Source organism: Manis javanica, chromosome 14, assembly GCF_040802235.1.
Source record: "Manis javanica isolate MJ-LG chromosome 14, MJ_LKY, whole genome shotgun sequence".
NCBI classification, from domain to species: Eukaryota; Metazoa; Chordata; class Mammalia; order Pholidota; family Manidae; genus Manis; species Manis javanica.
Window position 1 is genome coordinate 91,894,760 of NC_133169.1, and position 25,400 is coordinate 91,920,159.

At 36.9% G+C, this 25,400-nt stretch overlaps 1 protein-coding gene across 11 annotated transcripts in view; it reads left to right on the top strand.

Moving 5' to 3' along the window:
- TCERG1 (transcription elongation regulator 1) overlaps positions 1-25,400 on the top strand; it is a 64,542-nt gene that overhangs the window by 17,184 nt on the left and 21,958 nt on the right. For 2 of the 11 annotated variants that reach the window (XR_012125209.1, XM_073221923.1), the window contains exons 6-16: positions 1,041-1,103; positions 2,255-2,455; positions 3,219-3,373; positions 4,029-4,117; positions 16,464-16,624; positions 17,995-18,051; positions 18,198-18,264; positions 19,306-19,356; positions 19,601-19,630; positions 20,726-20,861; positions 21,667-21,756. Coding sequence is in view for 10 of the 11 variants with exons in the window: in XM_073221923.1 (XP_073078024.1) it covers positions 1,041-1,103; positions 2,255-2,455; positions 3,219-3,373; positions 4,029-4,117; positions 16,464-16,624; positions 17,995-18,051; positions 18,198-18,264; positions 19,306-19,356; positions 19,601-19,630; positions 20,726-20,861; positions 21,667-21,756 (1,100 nt within the window). In the remaining variant the exon portion in view is untranslated. The remainder of the gene's footprint in view (positions 1-1,040; positions 1,104-2,254; positions 2,456-3,218; positions 3,374-4,028; positions 4,118-16,463; positions 16,625-17,994; positions 18,052-18,197; positions 18,265-19,305; positions 19,357-19,600; positions 19,631-20,725; positions 20,862-21,666; positions 21,757-25,400) is intronic. The other 9 variants (XM_073221925.1, XM_073221924.1, XM_073221926.1 and 6 more) reach the window with 9 other exon arrangements.

Genomic DNA, 25,400 nt, shown 5'->3' on the forward strand with positions numbered 1-25,400 from the left:
GTTTATAATTTTTATTTTTTATTGGTATCAACCTAGGTTTAGTTTTTCAGCCGTAACAAATAGAAAATAAAATTTGATTCCCCAACCCTTTTCCTTTAAAAATAAATTTAAATTCACTCTTAATTTTGAATTTCCTCAATTAATCACTCTTAGTTTTCCAGCTTTGCCATTCATCCCCTTTTTATCACCATTATAATGTATCTTGATGAGTCTTCATTCTTCTGAGAACTGTGTGTAAGTTCCATTCTTTAGTACAAGTGCTACCCCTTTAGCTGGCCTCAGTGACAGCGGTTTCTCAGCCAGCCAGCCCAGTTAGCCACTGATGATACTAAGGTAGCCGTCTTGTTCTTGACGTGTTAGCCCGCCTGCACAGTGTTCCAAGCCCATGACATTTCAGAGAGCAGTCACTTCGCATGGAGATTTTATCATCAGTGGAACCCTGCCCTCCTCTTCATCTTTGCCCTTCTTTTCTTTAAAGTATTATTTGTAGTGGGCTATTTGGATCCGTCTCATACCTTATTTTCTTCCTTTCCCTCCCATCCTTTTTGTCCTGTTTTATTCTTTCTCTGCTTCTGCGTGGTTATGCCCCGTGCCTCAGCTTCTGCGTGCAGTTCCCACCCAGCCGCAGCACAGAGGAGGCGTCCTGTCAGTGTCGTGCTGCGTCCGCCTCTCACTGGCGGCCAAGCAACAGCAGCATGGGTTTGATGTCCTGTGGGAAAACATCCCACATGAGAACTGGTTGCGTATATGCACTGAAGGGGCTTCCTTTGTTGAATTTTAACTCCTGAGACTCCTTTAAAAAATACCAGCTGGTTTGATAAAAAGGTAATTAATTGATGCTATAATTTAAAATTAGTTACCAATGGATTTGGCACCACTTCCCACAAAATGTCAAACAAAAAGAAATTTTCCTCCATTCTTGGTCTTTCTCATTGGAAATAACATTCTAAATTGTAGTGGTAAATTATTTCCCTGAATCCCAGTGGTAGCCGACATACAATGGCAGCTTTCCAACGTATGCTTGCTTATCCATTTTACAGGTGTAGCAATGATGCAAATAGTCAGCTGCCCGTATGTAAAGACAGTCGCTACCACCAAAACCGGTAATTTTTAAAACCATCTTAGTTTGTTTTGTCTGTAAGTTGGCATGGTAGTGAATGTTGTTGTTTATCCTTTTATTTATTTATTTTTGCCCAAGTGAGTGGATTTTATATTTTTCTTTTTAATGAGCAGTATAAATGCAGTTGTCATTTTGGCCAACACTTAATTTTCCCAGCTGCCTGTAGTATTAGCTTCTTTGGTTCACAAAAGCAATTAAGGTCAGATCACTTTATATCTTAATTTTTGTAATAAGTGTAAACAACTTCATTCTCATATTCATAACATTTAATTTTGTTTTTTGATGTATGTTTTTAAGTTAAATATAAAAAAATCATTTCCATGTGTAAAGTGATGTGATTATGCTTGCATGCTAGTGAGTATATGTGTGTGAATATTTGTGTGTATAGTATAAATTTACGTTTTAAAGTTATTGAAGATAACTACCCAGAACTGAAATTCTAGTATAGCATTTGAGGTTTTTTGTGTTTTGTTTTTTTGTTTTTCCAGTTTGATTCACATATCCTCAGTTATTTTGTTTATTTAATAGCTTGTCTAGCTATCTCATTGAAAATACAAATCTTGGCTTATCTTTTAAAAAAAGAGAGAAGAAAGTTCGCTTTCTTTTAGGGAAGAACTAAACAGAGTTTACAGGGATATCTGATTTAATCACAGTATGTTAAAGTAGATTTGATAATAAACTCAGTCATTTACTTTGAAGCTGAGAATTTTATTCATTCCATTTTAGGTACCTTAGAACTCAAAATAATTTTGCCTCAAACTATATAGTAACTATATTGCCTTGATTTCATTAGAATTTGAGAAAATCTTTATAAAATATATTTCTATTAATACGAGAAATGTACCACGACTTTTATAAGTTGTTACATTAAGACTTCTTTATAGGTATGACCCAAAATTTCTGATTGTTCTTAAGGTACTTCTTGGGTTGAATTCCAAATCTAATTGAATTTAGGTACTAGGACTAAACCAGGGAAATAGATTTAAGTAATTAAATCACATTTTATATGATTTTTTTTTGTTCCAACTGACTCATTCATTTATTAATATTTAATAGCTTTAGCTCATGTTTTTAAGATTTATTTTGTATTTCAGTTTGATACTTGGATCTAACTTTTTATTATTCTTTTTCCAGGTGTATTGCCAGGAATGGCCCCTCCTATCGTACCCATGATACATCCCCAGGTCGCTATTGCAGCTTCACCTGCTACCTTAGCTGGAGCAACAGCAGTTTCTGAGTGGACTGAATATAAAACAGCAGATGGGAAGACATATTATTATAACAATAGAACATTAGAATCAACCTGGGAAAAACCCCAAGAACTAAAGGAGAAAGGTACAGTTTAATGCTTGGATGCTTGGTAGGATGTAGTAAAAACTATGATACTATAAATAGAAAGTCATTTGAAACTCTGAGTAAATTCCTTTTTAACACATTTGAGGGGTTTTGTGATTATGTAGTTGGATTATTTATTTCTACCGAATATAAAATTCTAGTATAGCATTTGAGGTTTTTTGTGGTTTTTTTGATAAGTATATAGTTTAAAAGGCCAGTTCTTCTTCGTACGTATTTGTCCATTCTTCGTCTGGAAAAATTAAGTCACACATGTATACAAATACATATTTTTTCTGTTGTCAGGAATTGCATAATTCTGTTTAATTATTGTTATCCTTATTAAGATTGATCGTACTGATCAGGAAAGAAGGTGTGTATTATGTGTTCTAAAGAAAAAAATTTAGGCCCTTGGAGTCTTGGATGAAGACTCATAATTTTCTATAAGTCCCTGTTTCTGTTCCTAAGGGTCTGAGCATCTTATATCTCTGTCAGCAAAATGAATGATTGCTATCAGTGATTCATGAATGACCGGAAAGACTTCAGTGTCCTTCTGAAGTCAGTAGTTCTTCTCCAGTTCCCTCGTTGGTATAGCAAGGCGTTTGGAGTTGAGCCTTACCTTAGAATCATACTAATGATAATCCAAGGAAGAACATGTTACTTTTGTGGTTAATAGTTCTAGTTATGGAATATCTTAACTACTTAGTCTCTCAAAATTCTTGGGAAATTCTATTAAAACCATTAAGTGACATTATCTTTTTGATAGAAAAATTAGAGGAGAAGATTAAAGAGCCAATTAAAGAACCTTCTGAAGAACCCTTACCAATGGAGACTGAGGAGGAGGACCCCAAAGAGGAGCCGCTGAAGGAGATGAAGGAGGTAAAGGGCTGCGGCCCGTTCACCTGGGAGCCGGCATTGATTGTGCGTATAGTTGATTTGTAACTGGAAACCCATATGACAAGAGTTTTAGGTAATTGTTATGAACCAGAAATTTTAGAGTTCTTTGAGGTTTTTCATTTGGAAGTTTCATTTTATTATGAGGGCTCTAGAAAGAAAGGGCATTGGACTGGGACTTGGACCTGATCCATAGCCTCCTGACTTACAGACTGGTACATGTTAAAGACTATAAGTACAATTTCACATTTGGGAATGTTTGTTATATTTTATTTGTCCTCTCCTGGCATGGAAGGATCTCTATACAAGAATAAAAGCTTCTTTGGAAGCTTCCTTTATTCATTGATAGTCATTATATTAGTAAGGGAGTTAGCAGAAAAAAGAAATGATAAATGAAGAGGTCTCCTCTGATTTTCTGTACTGTGTTCTTCATTTCTGTTTCTAAGCAGAGGGTTAGTAAGTCTGTAAGATAAGTTTCTGCTGTTGTGGAATTTGGCTCTGTCTATGCTGCAAGGGTTTAGAACTTTTCTGGAAATTTCTACTCAGTCTCCCTGCCCTGTGCCAGCAACAGATCTTAACGTTGATTGCACTTCAAAGTACTTGCCGCAATACTTGTGTTTGTAGAATATTCAGTATAGCTTTGTGATAACTAATAAAATGTGAGTGACACCTTTTCCCATAGGAGCCCAAAGAAGAGGAGATGACTGAAGAAGAAAAGGCCGCCCAGAAGGCGAAGCCAGTAGCCACCACGCCGATTCCGGGTACTCCGTGGTATGTAGCTGGTTTCATAAGTCTTTCGATTGATTGTAATACTTGATTATAACATGATATATCCTGTAGAAAGAGAAAGTACTTTAAAAAAGTTTATGTCAAATACATGTTTTTTTTTTCTTTTAATTTTACTTTGGTATCATTAGTCTACAATTACATGAAGGACATTATGTTTACTAGGCTCCCCCCTTCACCAAGTCCCCCCCACATCCCTGTTCACAGTGACTGTCCATCAACATAGTAAGATGCTGTAAAATCACTACTTGTCTTCTCTGTGTTGCACAGCCCTCCCCGTGCCCCCCGCCCCCGTACTATACATGCTAATCGTTATGCCCCCTTTCTTTTCCTCCCACCCTTATCTCTCCCTTCCCACCCGTCCTCCCCAGTCCTTTTCCCTTTGGTAACTGTTAGTCCATTCTTGGGTTCTGTGCTTCTGCTGCTGTTTTGTTCCTTCAGTTTTATTTTGTTCTTATACTCCACATATGAGTGAAATCATTTGGTGCTTGTCTTTCTCCGCCTGGCTTATTTCACTGAGCATAATACCCTCCAGCTCCATCCATGTTGTTGCGAATGGTAGGATCTGTTTTTTTTCTTATGGCTGAGTTATATTCCATTGTGTATATGTACCACATCTTTATCCATTCATCTACTGATGGACACTTAGGTTGCTTCCATATCTTGGCTATTGTAAATAGTGCAGCGATAAACATAGGGGTGCATCAGTCTTTTTCAAACTGGAGTGCTGCATTCTTGGGGTAAATTCCTAGAAGTGGAATTCCTGGGTCAAATGGTATTTCTATTTTGAGCATTTTGAGGAACCTCCATACTGCTTTCCACAATGGTTGAACTAATTTACATTCCCACCAGCAGTGTAGGAGGGTTCCCCTTTCTCCACAACCTCGCCAACATTTGTTGTTGTTTGTCTTTTGGATGGTGGCAATCCTTACTGGTGTGAGATGATATCTCATTGTGGTTTTAATTTGCATTTCTCTGATGACAAGCGATGTGGAGCATCTTTTCATGTGTCTGTTGGCCATCTGAATTTCTTCTTTAGAGAACTGTCTATTCAACTCCTCTGCCCATTTTTTAATTGGGTTATTTGCTTTTTGTTTGTTGAGGTGGGTGAGCTCTATATATATTTTGGATGTCAACCCTTTATCGGATCTGTCATTTACGAATATATTCTCCCATATTATAGGATACCTTTTTGTTCTATTGATGGTGTCCTTTGCTGTACAGAAGCTTTTCGGCTTGAGATAGTCCCATTTGTTCATTTTTGCGTTTTGTTTCCCTTGCCTGGGGAGATACATTCAAGAAGAGGTCACTCATGTTTATGTCTAAGAGATTTTTGCCTATGTTTTTTTCTAAGAGTTTTATGGTTTCATGACTTACAGTCAAGTCTTTGATCCATTTCGAATTTACTTTTGTGTATGGGTTTAGACAGTGATCCATTTTCATTCTCTTACATGTAGCTGTCCAGTTTTGCCAGCACCATCTGTTGAAGAGACTGTCATTTCCCCATTGTATGTCCATGGCCCCTTTATTGAATATTAGTTGACCATATATGTTTGGGTTAATGTTTGGAGTCTCTATTCTGTTCCATTGGTCTGTGGCTCTGTTCTTGTGCTAGTACCAAATTGTCTTGATTACTGTGGCTTTGTAATAGAGCTTGAAGTTGGGGAGTGAGATCCCCCCTACTTTATTCTTCCTTCTCAGGATTGCTTTGGCTATTCGGGGTCTTTGGTGTTTCCGTATGAATGTTTGAACTATTTGTTCCAGTTCATTGAAGAATGCTGTTGGTAATTTGATAGGGATTGCATCGAATCTGTATATTGCTTTGGGTAGGATGGCCATTTTGACGATATTAATTCTTCCTAGCCAGGAGCATGGGATAAGTTTCCATTTGTTAGTGACCTCTTTAATTTCTCTTAAGAGTGTCTTATAGTTTTCAGGGTATAGGTCTTTCACTTCCTTGGTTTTAGGTTTATTCCTAGGTATTTTATTCTTTTTGATGCTATTGTGAATAGAATTATCTTCCTGATTTCTCTTTCTGTTAGTTCATTGTTAGTGTATAGGAAAGCCACAGAATGCTGTGTGTTAATTTTGTATCCTGCAACTTTGCTGAATTCTGATATTAGCTCTGGTAGTTTTGGAGTGGAGTCGTTAGGGTTTTTTATGTACAATATTATGTCATCTGCAAATAGTGACAGTTCGACTTCTTCTTTACCAATCTGGATTCCTTGTATTTCTTTGTTTTGTCTGATTACCGTGGCTAGGACCTCCAGTACTATGTTAAATAACAGTGGGGAGAGTGGGCATCCCTGTCTGGTTCCCGATCTCAGAGGAAAAGCTTTCAGCTTCTCACTGTTCAGTATGATGTTGGCTGTGGGTTTATCATATGTGGCCTTTATTATGTTGAGGTACTTGCCCTCTATTCCCATTTTGCTGAGAGTTTTTATCATGAATGGATGTTGAATTTTGTCAAATGCTTTTTCAGCATCTATGGAGATGATCATGTGGTTTTTGTCCTTTTTGTTGGTGTGGTGGATGATGTTGATGGACTTTCGAATGTTGTACCATCCTTGCATCCCTGGGATGAATCCCACTTGGTCATGGTGTATGATCCTTTTGATGTATTTTTGAATTCGGTTTGCTAATATTTTGTTGATTATTTTTGCATGTACATTCATCAGGGATATTCGTCTGTAGTTTTCTTTTTTGGTGGGGTCTTTGCCTGGTTTTGGTATTAGGGTGATGTTGGCCTCATAGAATGAGTTTGGGAGTATTCCTTCCTCTTCTATTTTTTGGAAAACTTTAAGGAGAATGGGTATTATGTCTTCTCTGTATGTCTGATAAAATTCTGAGGTAAATCCATCTGGCCCAGGGGTTTTGTTCTTTGGTAGTTTTTTGATTACCGCTTCAATTTCTTTGCTGGTAATTGGTCTGTTTAGATTTTCTGTTTCTTTCTGGGTCAGTCTTGGAAGGTTGTATTTTTCTAGGAAGTTGTCTATTTCTAGATTTCCCAGCTTGTTAGCATATAGGTTTTCATAGTACTCACTAATAATTCTTTGTATTTCTGTGGGGTCTGTCGTGATTTTTCCTTTCTCGTTTCTGATTCTGTTGATTTGTGTTGACTCTCTTTTCCTCTTAATAAGTCTGGCTAGAGGCTTATCTATTTTGTTTATTTTCTCGAAGAACCAGCTCTTGGTGTCGTTGATTTTTGCTATTGTTTTATTCTTCTCAATTTTATTTATTTCTTCTCTGATCTTTATTATGTCCCTCCTTCTGCTGACCTTAGGCCTCATGTGTTCTTCTTTTTCTAATTTCCATAATTGTGACATTAGACTATTCATTTGGGATTGTTCTTCCTTCTTTAAATATACCTGGATTGCTATATACTTTCCTCTTAAGACTGCTTTTGCTGCATCCCACAGAAGTTGGGGCTTTGTGTTGTTGTTGTTTGTTTCCATGTATTGCTGGATCTCCATTTTGATTTGGTCATTGATCCATTGATTATTTAGGAGCGTGTTGTTAAGCCTCCATGTGTTTGTGAGCCTTTTGGCTTTCTTTGTACAATTTATTTCTAGCTTTATGCCTTTGTGGTCTGAAAAGTTGGTTGGTAGGATTTCAATCTTTTGGAATTTACTGAGGCTCTTTTTATGGCCTAGTATGTGGTCTGTTCTGGAGAATGTTCCATGTGCACTTGAGAAGAATGTGTATCCTGTTGCTTTTGGATGTAGAGTTCTATAGATGCCTATTAGGTCCATCTGTTCTAGTGTGTTGTTCAGTGCCTCTGTGTCCTTACTTATTTTTTCTGTCTGGTGGATCTGTCCTTTGGAGTGAGTGGTATGTTGAAGTCTCCCAGAATGAATGCATTGCATTCTATTTCCTCCTTTAATTCTGTTAGTATTTGTTTCACATATGCTGGTGCTCCTGTATTGGGTGCATATATATTTATAATGGTTATATCCTCTTGTTGGACTGAGCCCTTTATCATTATGTAATGTCCTTCTTTATCTTCTGTTACTTTCTTTATTTTGAAGTCTATTTTGTCTGATACTAGTATTGCAACACCTGCTTTTTTCTCTCTGTTGTTTGCATGAAATATCTTTTTCCATCCCTTGACTAAGTCTGTGCATGTCTTTGGGTTTGAGGTGAGTCTCTTGTAAGCAGCATATAGATGGGTCTTGCTTTTTTATCCATTCTATTACTCTGTGTCTTTTGATCGGTGCATTCAGTCCATTTACATTTAGGGTGATTATTGAAAGGTATGTACTTATTGCCATTGCAGGCTTTAAGTTTGTGGTTACCAAAGGTTCAAGGTTAGCTTCTTTACTATCTTACTGTCTAACTTAACTCGCTTATTAAGCTGTTATAAACACGGTCTGATGATTCTTTATTTCTCTCCCTTCTTATTCCTTCTCCCTTCTTCATATGTTGGGTGTTTTGTTCTGTGCTCTCTTTAGGGGTGCTCCCATCTAGAGCAGTCCCTGTAAGATGCCCTGTAGAGGTGGTTTGTGGGAGGCAAATTCCCTCAATTTTTGCTTGTCTGGGAATTGTTTAATCCCTCCTTCATATTTAAATGGTAATCGTGCTGGATACAGTGTCCTTGGTTCGAGGCCCTTCTGTTTCATTGCATTAAGTATATCATGCCATTCTCTTCTGGCCTGTAGGGTTTCTGTTAAGAAGTCTGATGATAGCCTGATGGGTTTTCCTTTGTAGGTGACCTTTTTTTTCTCTCTGGCTGCCTTTAATACTTTGTCCTTGTCTTTGATCTTTGCCATTTTAATTATTATGTGTCTTGGTGTTGCCCTCCTTGGATCCCTTGTCATGGGAGTTCTGTGTACCTCTGTGGTCTGAGAGGCCATTTCCTCCCCTAGTTTGGGGGAGTTTTCAGCAATTATTTCTTCAAAGACACTTTCTATCCCTTTTTCTCTCTCTTCTTCTTCTGGTACCCCTATAATGCGGATATTGTTCCATTTCGATTGTCATACAGTTCTCTTAAAATTCTTTGATTCTTAGAGATCCTTTTATCTCTCTCTGCATCAGCTTCTCTGCGTTCCTGTTCTCTGTTTTCTAGTCCATTAATGGTCTCTTGCATCTCGTCCTTTCTGTTTTGAAGTCCTTCCAGAGCTTGTTTTATTTCTGTATTCTCCCTCCTTATTCTTGCATATTTCTCTGCAAGTCCATCAGCATGGTTATGACTTTTGTTTTGAATTCTTTTTCAGGAAGACTGGTTAAATCTATCTCCCCAGGTTCCTTCTCAGGGGAAGATGTAGAAGATATCGAAGCTGTGTGGGTTAGTCTTGTCTGGATCAAATTTTTTTGCCTTTTCATGTTGACAGGTGCAATGATGAGCTATTGACTCGTCTGTCAGCTGGGAGAGCCAAGGCTTTCTACTTGCTCCTGGCCTTTCTTTACTGGGACAACTGCGACCCCTAGTGGCTTGTGTTGGGCAATTGCGTGTAGACTGGGTCTCTCTATCTTGCCTGCTGGTATGGAGGAAGCTCCCTTGCTGTGGGCGTGGCCAGCCTCAGGCTGCTGCTCTGCTGTGGCGGGGCCCCGGAGGGGGAATGGACGGGGGGCTGTTGGGCTGTTTACCTCCGTGAGGGGTCTCAGAGCTGTTGCCCAGGGGGTTAGTGCACCCAGAGTTCCCTGGAATTTCCAGCTGCTGGACTGTGACCTGGGATGCTTCCGTCCAGCTGTGGGGTCCCTGTCCCTTTAAGACTTTCAAAAAGCACTCGCTTTTCTTTGTCCCAGGGGCGCCGACTTCGGGACCCGCTCACAGGTCCTACTGTCCTGCTTCCCTAGTATCCAGGACCCCATGCATGCACTGTGTCTGTGCTCTGGTGCGGATGGCTGGGGCTGGGTGTTCAGCAGTCCTGGGTTCCCTCTCCCTCCCCGCTTCGACTCCTCCCCTCCCGTCAGGAGCTGGGGTGAGGGGCGCTAGGGTCCCGCCGGGCCGCGGCTTGTATCTTACCCCTTTCACCAGGCGCTGGGTTCTCGCAGGTGTGGATGTTGTCTGGCTGTTGTCCTGTGTCTTCTGGTCTCTCTTTTAGGATTAGTTGTATTTGTTGTATTTTCAAAAATATGTTTTTGGGAGGAGATTCCCACTGTCCTACTCACGCCGCCATCTTCAACATGAGCCTCCAAATACATGTTTTTATCTATTGAATGTTTTAGTTCTTGATCATTGTATTTTGCATGTTCAAACCTAAAACTCAAATTGCTACAGTGTCTTCCTGCTTCCAGGTACTCTCCGTCTATGCTTATGGTTCATAGTTACAGACCTGAACCACTGTGAGATCCTGAATCTGCTTTTAATTTAAAATTTTTAAAAACTCCTTGTGTATATATACCCTCATGTGTGAGTATGTTATAGAACCATATAAAGTTACGTCCGTCTAAATGTTGAAAGACTACTTTTTCTTTTCTTCTTCTGCTTGGCTCTCCCTTTTCTCCCCTCCCATCAGTGCTTTCTCTCTTGTTCCCGCTCCGAGTCACTTAATCCGCATACATGCTGCACACTGCAATGGGTCACCTTGTTTCCCAAGTCTTGTGATCTGTAAGGTCCCCTCCAACTTGTTCTCCTTGTTTTTCCCTCCTTACTTTTGTTATTGGAAAATGAATATGTTTATTCTGTAGTGCCCCGCAGTCTGGATTTTATTGCATCCCTGTTAGCAGACCCCTCCATTCCCGGATGCCCTACAGCTACAAGCGGACACAGACATGTAGTCACATTCAGATCATTTTTTTCTTTTTTTGGCAAGACAAGCTCATGAGTGGATGTTTGGCAATGTCTGGAGGCATTTCTGATTGTATAACTTGGAGGCTGACAGCAGCATCTAGTGGGTTGAGGCCAGGCATGCTCATGTGCAGGGTGGGTCCCTGCAAGAATTAATTATCTGGCCCAAAATGCTGAAGTATTCGTAATAATGAGTTGGTTTGAATATTACAAATTCATAGAGTTAACTATATTTTATGTTTCTATCCATTGTAATTATTATTCTTCATGTTCACTGTTTCATCTTCAGCTAGGTGAAAAGCTTCTCAAGGTTGATTCCTGAGAGTTTTTTTTGGTTACAACCCTATCTTTACCTTTGCTTTCTGCTCTAACAAGATGTCCCTGGCTTATCTCAGGTATTTCCTTTCCCAGACCTAGATGCAGTCATTTCTCCAAAGAACCCTGGTTTCTTTTTGTGGGATGTGGTGTTTACATGTCATGGTGTGGGATTCGGGATTGCTGTTACTACTGAATTCATTATTTTTAGACCTGTTACGTAGGGACAGATGGGAGATACATACATTAAAGTTACGTCATGAATTCATACCATTATGTGCAATTCAGGTCTTCTACAAGATTTTTGTGAACCTTAACATCTATCTTAATTGAGTATCTCCTGCTGAAAATACAGTTTCTGAGCGAATGCATTGTGATAACTCAGTTTGCTTTTCTTACCTGCAGGTCATAGAATAACAGTACCAACACTATCACTAACAGAGTGATTGATACTCAAGACAGTTTAAACTTTTTTTGTTTTATTTTTAGGTTTAGTGTTTATCACTCTAGGGATGTATGGTCAAATTACTGTGTTTTAAAGGTATTTTAAAAAGTCATTTTCTATATATTTATTGCACCAACTTAATACACAGGCTCATTTTTAAATAAGCAAAATATTTACTTGGTTCCAAAATGAAGTTATGGAAATAATCTGTATGCAAAGAGTATATTCCTTAGTTGTGATTTCTCTGAGTATTGTATATGAAATGCTGGTAACTAACTCTGAAGCTTCATGGGCCTCATCATTCAGACTTGGGTCTGTCCTTAGATTAGTGAAGTATTCTTTTGGGAATTGTTTAATTATTGCTTCTCTTCATTTGTTTCTTTTCCTTCTCTGGAACATTTATAGTTTGCATGTCAGGTCTCTTGTATTTAATATCTTCTAAACTTTTTTTTCTCTTAATATATTTCTATAGTTTTTGTGCTTGGCTTGATTTATTTTTCTCATTGAGCTGATACATTGTTAGAAAAGAACATGTGAATGCATAAAAGAGTATACAATATGAAAGAAGTACAGGAATTTAAAATTGTAGAATTTCACCCTCACCAACCTTCCTCATATACATATATGTCTGTGGACCTTTTGCTGTATTGTGTTGTATGTATATGTTTGTAGAGGTGTGTGTGGTAACATTCCCATTATAGTATCTTTTTAAAAACTGTATAATTTTTCCTCAGTGCTTTTTACCAAATGTGTCTCAGAAATTTTGCAGTTCTGGTACATAGAAATCCGTTTGTGATGGCATTGTTTTCTGTTATATGAAAATATGCATAACTTTCCTACAAATAGGTGATACGGTTGTCTTCTGTCTTTGGTGGTGTTTTTTACCCTTGGCATTACAAAAATTGCTGTTTAGGAGATCTTGATCCATATTTCTGTAATTCTCTAATTTATTATTTTCTGTCATAAAGTGGGCACATGCTAAGTCTAAACGAACCGTCCATCTCAGCAGGGTGCGCCGCTTCTCTTGGGTCACCGGAGCTGTGAGTCTGTCTCTTGATATCTTCACATGTTGCTCTTCAAATGAAAAGTAAAGAAGCTAAATGTACAACATTAAGTTTCATCTCTCCTGTACTTATGTTGGGATTTTTTTTTTCTGGCATTTAACAACATTAGTTTGACCATTTTAAAAAAATTAGTAAAGAGAGGTCAAAATTAGAAGCCTTTTCTATTCACTTATTTTGCTAAACTTTAGTTTCTAAGAGATTTTTAATGTTTTGACAAAAGTTTTTAAAGTCACAGACCAATTGTAATTTTTCCCTCTTCTTCATATCCAGGCATATGAGTTCTTTATATATTTTGGGTCTTAACCCTTTATCAGATGAGTCATTTACAAGTACATTCTCCCATACTATAGGATGCTTTTTGTTCTGCTGATGGTGTCCTATGCTGTACAGAAGCTTTTTAGTTTGATGTAGTTCCACTAGTTCATTTTTTATTTTGCTTCCCCTCCCCAAAGGAGATGTGTCCTGGGAAAAATTGCTCATACTTATGTTCAAGAGATTTTGTCTACCTTTACTTCTAAGAGTTTTATGGTTTCATGACTTACATTCAGGTCTTTGATCCGGTTTTGAGGTTACTTTTGTGTATGGAGTTAGATAGTAATTCAGTTTCATTCTCTTACATGCATTTTCCCAGTTTCCCCTACACCAGTTATTGAAGAGGCTGTCATTTCTCCATTGTATATTCATGGCTCCTTTATTGTATATTAATTGACCATATATGCATGGGTTTGTATCTGGGCTCTCTGTTCTGGTCTATTAGTATATAGGTCTGTTCTTGTGCCAGTACCATACTGTTTTGATTACTATAGCTTTATAGTAGAGCTTGAAGTCAAGACATGTAATTCCCCCCCAGCTCTGTTCTTCTTTCTCAGGATTACTTTGACTATTTGGGGTCTTTTTTGGTTCCATATGAATTTTAGAACTATTTGTTCTGTTTCGTTGAAAAATGCTGTTGGTACTTTGATAGGGATTGCATTGAACCTGTAAAGTACTTTGGGCAGGATGGCCATTTTTACAATATTCTTATCAATGAGCACAGGATAGATTTCCATTTATTGGTGTCTTCTTTGATTTCTCTCATGAGTGTCTTATAATTTTCAGAGTATAGGTCTTTCACCTCATTGGTTAGGTTTATTCATAGGTGTTTTATTCTTTTTGATGCAATTGCAAATGGAGTTGTTTACTGATTTCTCTTTCTGCTAGTTTGTTGTTAGTATATAGGAATGCAGCAGATTTCTGTGTATTAGTTTTGTATCCTGCAACTTTGCTGAATCCACTTACTAGTTCTGATGTTTTTTGCTGGACTCATTAGGGTTTTCTATGTATAATATCATGTCATCTGCAAATAGAGACAGTTTAACTTCTTCCTTACCAGTCTGGATGTCTTTTATCTCTTCATTTTGTCCGATTGCCATGGCTGGGACCTCCAGTACTGTGTTGAATAGAAGTGGTGAGAGTAATTTGATCCATTCTCACATCATCTGTTTTGATGCTCTGCTAACAGGCTATACATGTTTTACAGAGGTGTGTTCCTGATTTCCTTTTTTACCATTATGAAATAACCTTTGTCTTTCATAATATCCTTTGTGTTCTTTGTTTTGAAGTCTGTTTCATGCATTATAAAATAGCCATTCCTACCTTTATGCTGTTTGCATATTGTATCTTTTTTCCATCTTTAACCTTTCTGTGGGTTTTTATCTTTCATCTCTTAAGACAGCTGGTGTTAGTGTCTTGCGTTTTTATTCACTCTGCCACTTGCTTTTTGATTGGCATGTTTAGACTATTAACAGTGGTGTAATTTTTCATACAGTTATATGATCTATTGTTTTCTGTCTTCTCTATTCTTTGTCCTCTCTTCTCCCTTTACACTTTCAATTGAATTATATGAATTTTTTTTTAACATTCCATTTATTAAGTTTTCTGTTGTCTTCCCAGTGATACCTGTTTGCATTTTTTTTAAAGTTGTGGATCTAAGGGATTACAGTACACATACCAACAACTGTTATAGTCTACTTAGAGTTATTATAACTCTCATTTATAGTTCATTTAAAGTCATTATATAAAGTTATTAAGTACCACTTCATGTAAAACATGAAAGGAAAACTTGTTTCTATATAGGTTCTTCTTAAGCCCCATCCCCACTGTTTACCATTTCTGTTGTTTTTCCCTTTTTGTTCCTAAAGATCCAGGCTCTCTCTTAGTATCAGTTTCTTTTCAGCCTGAAAAACTTTATTATAGAGCAAGTCTGCCAGAGCCAAAAACTTTTCGTTTTCCTTCGGCTAAGAATATAATTTTTGCCTTTGTTTCTGAAGGACATTTTCATTGTAAATAGAGTTCTGAGTTGGCAGTTCCTTTTTTCCAGAATTCTAAGATGTTGTTTTACTGTATCCTTGCCTCTGTGGTTTCTGGTAAGAAATCCATGATCACTGGGCTTGCTCTGTTTGTAATTGTGCTATATTTTCTCTTAGTTATCAAGGATTTTTCTTTATTTTTGATTTTCACCTATTTGATTAAGCATGGTTTCCTTGAAGTTTATTCTGTTTGGGATTCACTGAGGTTCTTTAATATTTATCTTTTACCCAGTTTGGAGATTATTTTGGTCATTATGTCTCCAAATTTTTTTCTGCCCCAATAACCACTCCTGGAAACCGCTGACTGATGCTAGGCTCTGGGATATAATGGCCTGGGGCTTCCTGAGCGAGATTTCATTCATTCCTTTTTTTTTTTTTTATTGATCTACTCTCCTGGCTTATTGATCGTTTCCTCTGTCATTTCCATTCTCAAGCCAATCAGAGAAATTTTATTCCATTTGCATTTTTCATTTAAAATCTTTTTTTTTTTAAGTTTCTCTGCTGAGAACTATCTTTTCATCATTTCAAGTTTGTTTTTCTTTATCTTATGAAACCTAGTTATAATTGCTGCTTTAAAGTTTTTGTCTGATTACTTCAATAATGGAGACTTTGATAGTTTCAACACGGTGGGTCACTGTGGACTTGGCAGCTGTTAACCGTGTGATCACCTGGCCATGGAGAGCCCTGTCCCCTGGAGCCTTCGCTGCCTGTGCCCGCTGTGCAGCCCCGGGCTTCCTGGGGCAGAGGTGTGAAGGAGGGAGATTGGGAGTTTACACCCTTGCAATTGCTTCTCTGAATTTTGACTCTCCTGTATACTTCTATTTTTTTAGACTTTATAGAGTTCTCACATACTTGGTTTTTTTCTGTTTTGTCTTTGTTCCTAGTTGTAATGAATGAAACAGTGGCTGTAGTGGACTCAGTGCTGTAGTGCAGTTGGCATCTGTTTATTTTTCATACTGGATATAATCAGATATTAAAGGCTTCATAGAAGGTTATATTTGAGTATGTAATTCTGGTTTGGTAAGAAATACTAAGTATGATGTGATAGGGTGCTGTGGACTGTTGTTTAGCCTTAGAACTGCCTTATAGCTTTATTATTTGTTGCCATTAAACTTATCCTCTGTGGTAGTAGGTTAAAGTATATCATTCTCAAATTGAACATGCCAGACCAGTTTTCTGAGCACTCTCAACTCTCATCACAAATTGCTTTGCTTTTCCTTGTTTTCTCAGTTAATATGTTGCACTGCTGTTTTAATCTCAGCCACTCATCTCTGTTCTGCTCTAAAAGTCATGTTTGGCTCTCCAAATAACTAGTGGTGATATGAAAGTGTTCCTTCCCACCACTACCACCACCGCTTTTGACAGGATGACAGTAAAATACTTAGCTGTAAAATATGACATAGAAACTGATATTTGAATCAATTTGTAGGTGTGTTGTTTGGACCGGTGATGAGCGGGTCTTCTTTTATAATCCTACCACCCGTCTTTCTATGTGGGACCGACCTGATGATCTGATTGGAAGGGCAGATGTTGACAAAATTATTCAGGAGCCTCCTCATAAAAAAGGAATGGAAGAAATAAAGAAATTAAGTAAGTTTTAAATTAGGAGTTTATCCTCTAGTTGTAACATTCTTGTAACATTTTTACAGAGACCATTTAGAAAAATTTTCTTTTCTTAAGGAATATCAGAAATTTGTGAGCTGGAAAATAGATTGCTCTGATAGTTTGAGTTCAGTAATAGAAACTTAAAAAAATAGAGGATTTGAATAAAATTATTTTTTGTAAAATACTTACATATGTATGCTTTAACTTGTAGATTTTCAGTTAGTACAAGATATGTTTGTACTGCTGATATTTGGCTCCCTGCTTATTTATAATACTAAGATGCTCCTCTGAGCCTTTTAGCACCTTTCATGACTAGTAGTGTATTTTTTGAAATAATAAAAACTGTACAGAATATTTTTTAAATGTTTCCTAAAATATTATGAAATATAAAATTTTGTGAAAATCAAAAGTTTCATCTTTTAAACTAGATGAAATTTAGGAAAGGTAAGCCTTATTTCTGAGACTATAGAGACATCTTAAACCTTCTTAAGAGTATCTTTTTATCTACCTCATGTTCAGGTAGCATTTAAGTACATATAATGAACACAAATATTTGTACATAATTTTTATTGTGTATTTTTTATTGGTAATTTGCCCTTATATTGATGTGGTTGTGTTTTAAAGAACTTACCCCATATTAGTGTAGAAGCTTGATGAAAGAATCGTTTAATACTTAGGTGAAGCAAGTCCTGATGGTAACATATCATTTACAGTGACTGGGTTGTATTCAGGTGGCACTAACATCTTGTGCTTACAAGTGATCTCTAAACCCACAAAACTGCTTGCCTGGTGCTGAAGACACTGGGCATCTGTTATTCCCCTTCAACAATACCTGTTTCAGCTATGATATTGATGCTACTTTATAACATAGTATTAAATTAAGGCAAGAAAGTGTGAGATTTGCTTTTATTTTGTGAATCTGTTTTCCAATATTTGATCCATAATTTGATAAATACATGCATCATAAACTGCTGAAAAATGAATTCAAAATTTAATGGAAAGGGAAGATGAATAGAGGTATAGAATTACCATGCTTTGTTGAATGTTTTATAAAGGAGTGAATGTTATGAGATGGATATTTTGTTTGTATAAACAGTAGTTTGTTTATTTATTTATTTATTTATTTTTATTTTGTTATCATTAATCTACAATTACATGAAGAACATTATGTTTACTAGGCTCTCCCCTTCACCAGGACCCCCCACAAACCCCATTACAGTCACTGTCCATCACGTAGTAAGATGTTATAGAATCACTACTTGTCTTCTCTGTGATAAACAGTAGTTTTTAAAGAGAAAAGATAGTGTCATGTGTGTATAGCTATTCATGATAACATTCGAAATGCTTTTTGCCAGGGCACCCGACCCCGACAATGCTGTCCATCCAGAAGTGGCAGTTCTCTATGAGTGCAAGTGAGTGAGCTGAATCGCAGCTTCTTTTTAATACTATTAGAGCAAATGTTGTGGTAGTGGGTAGCAGAAGGATTCATAACTAAATAATTCAGTTGTTACTGGTTTACTTTTATTCTGACAAAGTTTAATTAAATTTTATCTTACAGTTAAAGAAGAGCAAGAATTAATGGAAGAAATTAATGAAGATGAACCTATTAAAGCCAAAAAACGGAAGTAAGTAATACTTATAGTTTATGTATAATTCATAGACTTTACCTTTTAAAAGTTCATTAGGTTGCAGTCAGCTTGTGATTGGGACAGGTAATGTGTATGTTGTCAGGAGGCAGAAGTCATGATTGCTCTCTTGGGCCTGATATAAAAGCTTTGCTTTAAAATGTACAAATGGTGTCCCTTCTCTTGCTAGATTTGCAAAAGATCTATTGTTTAAATTTTAGAAATGAGTTGATAAATTATTTCCAGACATTCATTAGGCCTGAATTTTATCAAAAATAAGTTTCCTCCCTAATGTAGACTCCAACAGACACCATTCCAGAAATCTCGTAAATACAGACACAGACTTCTTTTTATAAACTTGCTCTTGAGTCTGGGGTCATTGCCACCTTTTGAGGAGGGAACCCTTGAGCTCTGAAGGCACTCTGAGAGAGACTGTCATGAGTGCGGGCTAGTTTGGCCAGCACTCTAGAACTGGTATAATATGAATGTTACGAGGTATGGGTGGCGAAATGGTGGGGTAGGGGGCGTTTGTGTGTGGGTGGGGGAGGAATGGGACCATTATTTAGCAGCAAAAGAAAGCTTAAAGACATGGTTAGGGACTGGCTGATCGTAGGCCTTACCTGAAAAGGACAGACTGAATGCAGCCAAATTACGGCAAAGAAATCAGGAAGAAAACCCCTAGAAGGGTGGCTCTTGTTTAAAAATTTCTTTATTGGCAACGATGGTAAAGAAATTAAGATAGTCAAGAGAGTCACCCATAATCGACCATAGTAATCACAGCTGTTTTCGTTTTTGCAGTTGACTTTTTAGTTCTTGACCAAATGTATAAGTATTTTTATTAGTTGTAATCAATTGATTTTGTGTTTTTTTTTAAAAAAAATCTAGAATAAGACATTTGTTTTCTTAATTATGATAAATGACTGCATTTATTCTGTTTATATACCATAATTTTGGATGTTCCTACGATGTTAAACTTTTAGGTTGTTTTTAATTGTTTGTTCTTATAGACAACTCTGTAAGGTTTTTAACTGCTTTTATCAGGAGAATGTCAAAGAAGTCCTTTATGTGGATTGCCCGAGCTTCTCTATTTAGGTACAAAGTTAAAAGCCTATTTTTTTCTGGCTTAGTTTTTCTTTATTTCTTTTATTGAGATAGATAGTGGTAGTTTGTATTGTGACATTTTTATTTAATATAATTCTATAAGGTTATTTGTTTTCATTAGTTGTGTTTCTTGGATGTCTTTTAACTCTATTTAAATAGTTCTTAAATAAATTATTATAAGAGGGTGTATTGTTTGGCAAATTGCTTTTACCTGTTTGTTTTGTGCATATCTTAGGTCACAGACTATCTCGCTAAGTTCCTGCAGGTCACGGACTATGTCTTCTATTTCTTTTGATTCATTCCCTAAGTTGCTAATTACCTCTCACTATTATTTGTGGGTTAGCCTCAGTTCCATTTAAATCTCCTGGGCTACCTTCACTTCCTTGTATAGCATGGTTTTGAATTTCCTGATACCCTGATTTATTACCCTTAAGTTTATGTAGGGAATATGAACCAATTCTGTTTGTACACCGGCAGATCATATTTAAAAAGGAAGATCTGCACAGCCACACCTGAATATTACTGAATTACCTATTTTTTTGGATTATTTACATGAATGAGCTTTCTTCATGTAAAGATGTCTGAGAGGTGACTTGATTTCATGTTTCCAAACCCCTTGAGTATAACATAGCAACAGCGTTGCTCTTAGCACTGAGTTGCATTTTTGGAGAAACAAGAAATAGTTTAGTCATTGATGAACAGTTCTAATTCCACCTAACTACTCCTGGGCCTATGTTGCTCTCTGGGACCTGTCCTTCAACTTAAATCTCAACTAATCACCCAGAAAGTGAGTAAAAAATGTCAGGTAGGTAAGGTATATATCTCACATATCCACTTGGCCAAGTTTGCAGATATTTTCATTTTATTTTCAAAATAAATATTTCACATTACTAAGACACCAATTTTTATTAGATTTAAAAGATATTTTATGGATTTATAATGTAAGATCTTTTAGAAAACTATTTTCCCTGTATCATTTCAAGAACTAAAAATTATATTCTGTGCTGTTTGATTCTAACACATAAGAGTTGTACTGCAATGTTAGATAAGTTTGCTTTTTATTTTTTTTAAGGTCATTTTGTGTATTAACTAGTGTCAGGGAGAGACAGCACGTTAAAGTTTTTTTTCTCCTAACAATGTAGCCATTGTAACATCATTAGAAGCTCAGTGTAACTTTATTATTAGTATAGTGAAAGTTACTTATCCCTTAGGGTACATTTGAAACCCTCAATATACTTGGCTTTTCCCAAAAATATGCTGCTCAGTAGTGAGTCTTGGATATTCCATTGATTTTAAGATTTAAGTAAGATTTCCTGTTAGTATTTTGTCAGTTGATCCCTTATATTTTATTTTTTTATAGGAGAGATGATAATAAAGACATGGATTCAGAGAAAGAAGCTGCCATGGAAGCTGAAATTAAAGCAGCCCGAGAAAGGGCCATTGTCCCTCTGGAGGCCCGAATGAAGCAGTTCAAGGACATGCTGCTAGAGAGAGGGGTCAGAAAACAATCTTTGGGGGAGATATTTCTGTTTTGTATAAGTAATATAAATATGTCTTGCTAAAAGGTCCAATCTAAGGTTAGTGCTCATGTTGTTGGGGGGGAGAAGGGAAGCCTATCAAATTTTACTGTTTTTTTTTTTTTCCAAACAGCCTTTTTTCTTGGCTAATCATGTCATATTTAACTAAATGAATTTTACTATCCTTTCAAATGCAAATAACGTTTAACATTTATTGGGTCGTTAAATTTTGGTGAGTATTATAAGACGAGTATTAACATTGCGGAATGGCGGACTACTCGGGATAGGTAAGGTATATACGATTTTTCCTTTAATATATTTAGAATGGCTTTTGGTTAAGGAGAACTGGTACTTTATGATATTAAAGAAGAGATGTCAACCTTTTGATTATATTCACAGATTCACTTGAATAAGTGAAATTGTTCAGTTCTAAATTACAATATTGTTCACTTCCTTGGAGCAAGCATGGGAAGTCAAAATGCAGATCTTCAAGGCTTTTTCTGATGTACTGATTTTTAAAATGTCACACAGTAGTCGTTATTTTAATGAGTAATTAAGTCTGTGTTATTTCTATATAGAATAGAAATGTTCAGAGCCAATTAGTGTGGAAATTTGCAATGCTCGCCTCCCACTGCTTGTCATTTATTAGTGATGGAAACTTCAGTGTGGTGTTTTATTATGTCTCCTTTTTAAGCAGATGTCCTGTAGATTTCAAGGAAAATTATGTGACATTTATGTTTTAGAACCAGCTTAGTTATGAGGCAATACATTTTTTATTTTAAAGGTGTCTGCTTTTTCAACATGGGAGAAGGAATTGCACAAGATAGTTTTTGATCCTCGATACTTACTTCTCAATCCTAAAGAGAGAAAACAGGTAAAAGGAAAATAACATTATTTAATAAATGTTTATCCCTTGCCAACAGATTTTTTAATTATAAGGAATAATTACCATGCTTTTTTTCCTTTAACAGTACTTTAAAAACAGTTTCATATCTTAGAACATAGTCATCTTCTATGTGGACTTTTCTGCCTCAGAAATTACTTGGACGTTTTGCCCTTATAGACATGGTTATTGCCTCATGAACATTTTGTCCTTGTACCTCAGGCACACTAAAGTTATTATCTAAGAAGATTTCAAAATTAATTTCAAATGCATTTATTAATACCCATTTTACTGGGCAAATGATGCAGATTTAGAGGAGAAACATAGCAAAATACAGGTGAGTAAAAAGGAAAAAAAAACCCAGTACAATCCTATCCAGCTGATAGGACCACCATTGAACAGTTTGGTTTATAGCCTTCCTGTTATGTGTCAGTATGTACATATTTATGTGTCTGTATTGTAGACAAACAACATTCAAAGACATGTTTCTGTCTCACACACACTGCACAAAGTCCACATTACATTTAAGTGGCATCTGTTAAAATGCCTTTTCATCATAAACACAGAGACGTGGTGGGTGCATCTGGGTGTCTGCTGAACGAGAATTCAAATGAACGGAAGTTGCCTTCTTACTAAGTTACCATTTATTCCCGTGATGATTGTGACACATATCATCTCATGGTGATTGTTTCTTCCTCTAAAGCATTGCATACTTCTGACTTACATAATTTCTGAATTACCTGGACCGCCCTGGTACTGACCTCCATAACATGGCGTGTACAGTGAGCCCCCTGTTATAGTGCTGTTGGGCTACAAGATTTCCTTTGGTGACAGAAATATCCATCTTTCCTTCACATTTACAATTTAATGGTTGGACTAATTCTCTACACAGTTTGTGCCATTATGCATATAGGTCTAATCATAGGCTTTTTATAAAGAGAGGAAATTTACAGTGTGCCAGACATGTATTTTAGCACTTGTTATAAAAAGACATGACTTTCCAAATATATTCACATCTACATTACAAGTAACAGTAGTCTTTTCTTCTGATGATTCATGTATGATGGTCTCATTCTCACCTCTGTTGATGGCCATATCCAAACCTATGGATCAGCCTTGATTCTTTACTTTTTCCCACTGGGCATTTTAAGTCTACCAGCAAAATGTATTTCGAGACACTTTTCTAAATCCAAGCACTTACTCACCATGTCCCCCTCTTAACACCCTGTTTCAAGGCCCCATTATCAGCTGTCATCATCTGTGAGCCTCTAATTGGATCTCTCTGCTTCTTTCTGCTTTTGCCCCTCTGTAGTCTAGTTGTTCTTCTACACAGCGGCCAGACTAATTTTAAAGTCAATGATAAGTTAAGACAGTGTTTTCTTGCTTAAAAAATGTACAGTGCTTCCCACTTCGTTTAGGATTAAAGTGAAACTCTTACCATGCCTGGAAGATTCTACATGCATGCATGTCTGCGTCTTCCTTGACGCTCTTTTCGCATAGCCATGCATCCTAGCCTCGCTGGCTGGCCTTGGTGTGCCTCGAACAGGCCAGGCACATACAGGTACTTGCTGTTCCCTCTGCATGGAAGGTTCTTCTCCAAGGTGTTTGCGTAGCTGGTGCTGTTTTGTTCAGATACTTGTCCAGTTGCCTTCTGGCCCACCTATTTCTTCGCCTTCTTTACTTTCTGGATAGCACTCATGTCTCTGATTATCTAAAATATCATCTTCTCCTCCTCCTGCAGAGTATAAATCTGCGAGGGCAGGAGCTCTGTTTCGCTCCTCGCTCAGTGGGTGGTGTCTAGAACAGTGCTTAACCTGAATATCCCTGAAGACTTAGTTTAAGACTTTTATGACACTGCATGTTAAGTTTCTGACTGAGTGAAATTATAAGTACATACTGAGAACTAAAATTCTCTTTTACTTTTAGAGGCATTTTGTAAGCTGATGGTGTTACCTTATTAATAGGTTTTACTTAAAAAGAAAAATTAGAAGCATTTTTTAATTTTAAATTGAAACTCCATTTAAAGGCTCACATGCCTTTCAAATAGGATTCTTAAAACTGCAGTATAAGAAATGAGAGAAAGGAGAAGTTAACATTTGGTATTAATATACATATGTATTTTTGGTACTTAGTTTTATTATTCTCATGGGAGTGTAAAACAGAAGCCAATTAAATGTGAGGTTATGTAGTGCACTCTAATTTCATATCAGATTTGTGCTTTGATTTTAAAAAACTAACAATTTCATTGAAAATGCCTCATAATCTACAGTTACATCTCTTTCAGTTTTGTCCTAGAATTTCTAGTTATTCGTCAACTTACATGTATTTTACTTCGTTATAGAGGAAGTATTTCATGTAATTGTAACCTTAAATTTTAACTTAGATTTTCCTTACTTAATCTTGTTTTTGATAAAAGGTCATTAAGGAGGCAGAAATGCTTTGGCAAAGTCTGATACGAATAGCATTCTTCAACAAAACCAGACCATTTCCATGCAAGATTGGCTCTGACATACAGATTAGTTATGCAGACACTTCAAAATAAGTTGTCTGTTATCTTACTTCAAAAATAAATCTTTTGATATAGTGTATGTTCTTTAGAACTTTTTAATCATGACTGTGTTACAGTATGGTAACATATTGTCAGTATTACTCATGATTGTCAGCTGTCTAGGCCACTGCTTACTGAATCAGTATCAAATTATAAATTGAATTGATGTAGGAATCAAGTAATGAGACCTGTTGAAAAGGAAAACTTCCTCTACACACTGAATATTTAGACATCAAATATGTAGATTTTTCTCCCAATGCCAATCAGTTCTCTGACACCAGCTGGGTATCTTACAATTAAATTGAATTCTGACACTGTCTACCTGAAATGAGCATCAGATCCCACAGAGTAAGGGCTCAGTTCCACAAGATTCTTACTGCAAATGCCAATTGCAAGTAGTAGGTTTCTAGATTACCCCCACTTCTGTCCTACAAATTAAGGGTTCCCTTGACTCCCTCCTCAGGTTTGATAATTTGCTATAATGACTCACAGAACTCCAGGGAACACGTTTACTGGGTTATTATATAATGAAGGATGTGATAAAGGATACAGGTGAACAGCAGATGATGAGATATAGGACGAAGTCTGGAAGGGTCCTGAATGCAGGAGCTTTTGTCTCTATGGAGTTGGGGTGTGTTCACTAACCTGGAAGCTCTCCAAACTCCTGTGGTTATGGTTTTTCTGGTGGCAATGTTGCGTGGGCATGATTGATTAAATCTTTGACAGCTGGCAATTGGTCTCAACTGCAAGCCCCCTGCCTCCCTTGTAGGGAGGGTGTGTGGTGGGGAGCTGAATGTTCCAACCCTCTAATCACGCGGTTGGATGTACTAGCAGCCAGCAGCCGTTCTGAGGTTAGAGGCTTTCCAGAAACCACTTCATTGACGTGAACTTAGGTGTGGTCGCAGGGGCCTTGGTATGAGACACAGAAGACTGCTCTTCCCACCTTTATGTATTTCAGGTTCAGGAGAAAAACCGGATGTGATAGTTGATGCTTCTGTCGCTCTTCTCACTTAGGAAATTGCAAGGGTCTTAGGAGCTCTGGCCAGTGTAAAGACCAAGTGTATTTTATTACATCACAATATCATGC